General features: G+C 44.5%; 1 protein-coding gene across 1 annotated transcript; it reads right to left on the bottom strand.

Annotated features, from left to right (window-relative positions):
* Positions 1–1891: 1891 nt before the first annotated feature.
* LOC124662982 (putative F-box protein At1g20657) lies at positions 1892–4089 on the bottom strand. The gene is made up of 3 exons (XM_047200755.1): positions 4037–4089; positions 2475–3168; positions 1892–2399 (listed from the first exon to the last, which is right to left on the bottom strand). Exons 1-3 carry the CDS (start codon positions 4087–4089, stop codon positions 2052–2054), a joined length of 1095 nt encoding a protein of 364 aa, XP_047056711.1. The 3' UTR covers positions 1892–2051.
* Between the last annotated feature and the right edge of the window lie 1311 nt (positions 4090–5400).

The raw sequence follows: 5400 nt of genomic DNA, 5'->3' as shown, positions 1-5400 counted from the left end.
AATGAAGGATTCAATAGAAGCAAATATCAGACGAAACATCAATTTGCTTCATAAGAATGGTCACTGCCACAGAGGAAAAGGAGCGGTCCGTTGACTAACTAACCAACTTACTGTTGGTGTGGCCAAGGCCACAGGTAACCATGGCAAACGAGAATACAGGTTCAGAAAAACACAACCCAGAATACAGGTTCAGAAAAAAAACCACACAATGTTTCTTTCTGGTCCTTACCATCTATCTATCTCCCTTGAAATCAACAAAAAAAAAAGTCTCGTGTTTTAACACCAGGAACACATAGATGATTTTGGTCTGTCTTGGGAGGCTGGAAGCTGAAACCGCAGCCTTGTTGCTACACAAGACAGACGCTTGCTGCTTGAGAATTATAGGACGCCAAAATTAGAAATTCAGAAACAACGTTGTAAAGCTGCACCGGACTGGAGCATCATTAAAAGCATCAAATAATTAAAAGCATGCCTAGCTTGGATAGTAAGACATTGCTTAGTGCTAATTATTCTAATCTACCCGCGTACATGAATAAATACCGACAAACAAGGATGGTTATATACCCAATAATCCAATATTACTCCCTCCGTCCTAGAGTGTAAGTCATATTCTTAAAAACTATTTGTTCCATAAACCACACATCTAAGGCATAATTTTATTTAATGAGAGAGAGAGAAAGGGGTTGCATGCACCAATGAGGGAGAGAAAGAGAATGCATGCATCAATGAGAGAGAGAAAAATGGGCTGCATGCACCGATGAGAGAGAGAAAATGAGACTCAATCAGCTACTACCTTGGGTCAAGATATTCAAAAATTGTGACTTACAAACTAGGACGGAAGGAGTAGTATGTGAAGCCATTATGTGTTCCAAAAAACAATTGTCTAATAAAAGAATAAAACATGCCACGAGTAATTATCATTTAGTTCCCTGCTAAAAGGTAATTAGAATTTACCACCAAAGAAAGCGATACTGTCTCATCCAAAGTGTTCCACCATGAGCAAACACATATCTAGCAGTAAACAAAATGTCACAAACAGTATACCATTAGGCAGGCCATGGTTTACTAGGTCTCAGTCCATAAGATTTGTTTGAACAAACACATATCTAGCAGTAAACAAAATGTCACAAACAGTATACCATTAGGCAGGCCATGGTTTACTAGGTCTCAGTCCATAAGATTTGTTTGAACAAACACATATCTAACTACAAATAGAAGGCTGATTTCAAAAAAAAAACTACAAATAGAAGGCACAAGTTTAAGCTGCAAGACAATATTTAATCAGGCCTTGCACTATACAAAGCCATCACAGACAGTTGCTGTTCCAGAACTGCACTGGACTGGAGCGATTGTGCAGCATTGCAGAGATCATATAACTAAGCAAGACTAAACTGGAAGTGAATGGTGTTGCTTATTGCAGATGATTTTCAGCAACCTACATGAATAAATACCAACAAGCAAACAGATTAATTCACTAAAGCAATTCTCTGCTCCAAAAATAAAGAACATTTTGATTGTTGATGTTCTGCTAGGGCATGCCACGAGTTATTAGCATTTAGTTTCCCGCAAAAAGAGGCCACAATTAGTTAGCATTTAGTTTCCTACTAATAAGTAATTAGCATTTGGCACCAGAGAAAGTGACACTGTTTCACCCGAAGTGTTTCAGTCACCATCAACAAACACATATAGCGGTCAGAAAATGATTACAGGCATCATATCCTTAGCAAACACAGTGGTACACCAGGTCTTAGTCCATAAGATGATTCTAATATCCCAAACTGCAAATAGAAGACATAAGTTTAAGCTGCATGATAATACTTGATCAGGCCTTACAGTAAATGGCCATAGTAGCTACACAAAAACACTATGCAAAGCTGAACAAAAACATGGAGGTGGCAGTGGCAAGGAAAAGTACAGAAAGTAGAAAGTGTACTGAAATTTTGATTAACTACTCTTAGAGAAATTAGCCAAGTTGTCTTCATACTGAACCACCACTGCTCCAAACAATTGCCTCCAGTTCTTGTAAAGGCACCAGCAATATCATATTGAATTCACTCGTGCAAAGATGGTAACTCTGAGTACAGCGGCACATACGGGAGATATGGCCCCATGCAATATTCAGTACCAGTGATCAGTTTGACTTGTCGACGATCCATGTTGTAGCACCAGATACCATGTCCCACAGTGAAGAAGATCAAGTTACAGTCCGGATGAATCATAATCCACTCGAAATGCGGATGAAGGTAAGCAAGATTCTCGCCAAATATGTATGCTGTTTCACTGCTATGCTTCAACGTCCATTCTTTGCTGCCATAGTCCTTGAGAACATAGACTACCAGGCGAATTACACCACTGCCTTCATCTCTCTGAAAATTTACATAATGCAAGCATCCCTGCGACTTCTGAATAAAACCTTCATAAATACCACCAGGAACACGGAAGTGTGCCGCTGTTTCCCCCTTAGTGTCCACCACAGCTAGACAATGGTACGGCTCACGGTGAAAGGCGTGGAAATGCATGTAGCCGTCAAGAAACACAGATGCTGACGGATGATTAGCGAGCATAATATCTCCGTTCCAACAATTGTCCTTGTAAACCCATGTTCCGGTTTCAGACGAATACACCTCCACTCCACCAGCCTTCTCCTTCAGGAACGCAAATACATGGAAATGGGAGGACACGGCCGGATCGAAACTCAGACCCAGATGCAATACGTCCTCCTTATTGACCTGGTTGGGGTCCGGCAACGCGACCCACTGCTCCGTCGCGGGATTGCACACGAGGTAGCAGCACTCGGGACCCCGCGCATTGGGGTACCACAGCACGAGGAGGAGGCCGTTGCAGCCGTCCAAGAGGACGGCGCAGCGGTGGTTGGGCAGGAAGGCGAGAGAGGTGGTGCAGATCGGAGCGCGATACCTCGGCGTGCCACTGGTGAACTGGACAAATGGATCCAGTAACCCGTCCCCGCTGCTGAGGCAGCTGTACAAGACTCCGGCCAGGGTCTGGGGGAGCTTCTTGCAGTATTTCCGGTCGTTGGTGAGGCTCAGCCAGTGCTTCGAGACGCACTTGAAGCGGCACAGCGATTTGGCCGGCACGCGCGAGAGGATCTCCACAATGAGGTCGTCGGTGAGTCTGTCGGCCGCCGTCACGGCCCCGCTGGAGCAAGACCTGCACAAACACGTACAGAAAAACTAAAGCCTAAAGGGATCCGTGAAAAAGGAGGGTGGGGAGGTTTAGCTTCGCTTACCTGACAAGATTTGAAAGTGCCGCATTCCTCCGGCGGGGGAGAGGGATCCGCGGGATTCGGCATGCCGGTGGAAGAAGGTGGCGCTGGCGGCGCCGTCGAGCGAGGAGAAGGGAGCGAGCGAAATCTACTGCTACGAGAGGAAAATGGGTTATACTGTATCACAGCGGCTTCCGGCCTTGTTGGGCTTGGGTTGTCGATGTGAGTAGGTGGTTTTTCAACAATGTAGCCTCTCTCTCTTTCTTGGCCTCAGTTTTCTTCACCGCAAACTTCTTTTCTTTTCGCTTTAGCCTGTTGAGAACTGTTGTTTGCGAGGAAAACTATCTGTTAAGGACAAAATTGCCGCTGTAAATAAACAAAAGCCAGCTTTGTGTCCTTCCTATGGTCGCTTGGATCGATCGAACTAGAATTTTCTCAAGGAATGCCTAGTGGTGCTTTATGGAGGTGATAAAAGAGTTACCCCCCAGAAGGATGAATCCCGGGATCATCATCACAAGCTATAAATCCTTTTAAATTATAAGCAATGGAACTTGGCTAAGTTAGGTGGGCTCAAGATCTCGATGACTCCAGTGCATGCTTGTATGAGTTCAAGCAAGTCTGATTTGATGCATGGCGATAAGCACCCAATCCTTTTCAAGCATTCTACTCCTTTCAACAACGGCACTATTTATGCTGTTGCCACACTAATTTATGTTCTCTAGAGGACATGCCATTCCAGCGATCGCGTCTCCTTTGTGACTCTGAAGCATCACACAAGCTGCACATTGGCCCACTGGTATAGCCTTCCCATACCTATGTCCTGGCATCAGCGCGCTCTTCCATTCTTTGTCCTCATCTGCCTCCATCTGACCGCGTCACCGACTACCGTGTCGCTCCATGGCCGGCCTTGCTTCGTCCGGAGCTTTAGGACCGAGATCAATGGCGGAGCTATTCACATGACGCGGGGGGGGGGCGCCCCCCCAACCCACACCCAACTTTTGGAGAGTTGACGAAGATTAGCAGTGTAGAGCAGATGAAGAAATGAGAGGTTGCTAATACTGTCGATGAGCGGATTGCTGGGACAAATAAGTCTTGATTCACAAAGAATGTAAGGATAGTTGATCGCGTGGCGTGTTTAGGATAATGGCACAGTAAGAGCACCCACACTGGGGCGCTAATTTCCCGATGTTAGGAATTAAATCCCATCGATTTTGGCAGTTAAAACCTCATCCCGGGCTGTTATTTGGTATCGGACCCAACCAGAAGATTGGGTGTTCTATCAGCTAGGCGCGTGTGCATGTCTGGGGTTTCAAATTTTTAAGCGCCCCCGCATTGTGGGTGCTCCAAGCGCCCTACAGCAGAAAATCTTCTCTCGGGCCTAGGGTTTGCGATTCAATTTTAGTAGGCGCGCACACATATCTCCAACATCTATAGCATCGATAACTCTAGAGATTAGTAGTGTAGAGTAGATCGGCTACCCTCGGTTGCATGCCATAATTAGTTTGTTGGCTTAGTTGGAGTACTACAAAGAACACACCAGCGATGCTATTGACATGTTACATAGATAAAGTATGGTTATATATGTCTCATACTTTGTCTACAAGATTGTTAACTCTATATATACCTACTCGATGATGTATACTGTAAACAATTGTTTGATATTGTACTAGTATGTATATTTACATCTTATTTAGTAAATTTAAAACAAATTCTAGGTAGCTGGAAGCTCATTATAAATGGGTATATCATATTGTTTTTGAATTCCATACGCAGGAAAGGGAAAAACTTTCAACACAACTATATTTTTGGAGTGTTTGGCAAGTTTCCAAACTGTACTATCACCCATACTATTAGTCTGTTCTGCTCCCTAGGTGCGGCGGTTAGGAAGATCGCTCGCCAACATGGGCATGGGAGGGTCATACATATGTCCATTGTGTCACGATCATGGAAGGCGTACTCAGCTACTTGATGAATATCTCATCTTCTCAGGTTGTTAATGTTTGTGTTGTTGGTCAGAATTCGTATTTTTGGTGTTTTCAACGGGGTTCCTCTGCGAGGTGTTGATCCATACATCAGGCTTATTGGTTGTAGTGTGTTGCGTTTGTCGAAGTAGAGAGGCGGTCGCGGAGATTAATGTTTTGGGAGGAGCCAGCATGTGATCTTGTTTTAATGGGGTT

The sequence above is a fragment of the Lolium rigidum genome, chromosome 1 (assembly GCF_022539505.1).
Source record: "Lolium rigidum isolate FL_2022 chromosome 1, APGP_CSIRO_Lrig_0.1, whole genome shotgun sequence".
NCBI classification, from domain to species: domain Eukaryota; kingdom Viridiplantae; phylum Streptophyta; class Magnoliopsida; order Poales; family Poaceae; genus Lolium; species Lolium rigidum.
Note: the sequence above shows the minus strand (reverse complement) of the source record. Positions and strands in the feature narration are given on the sequence as shown.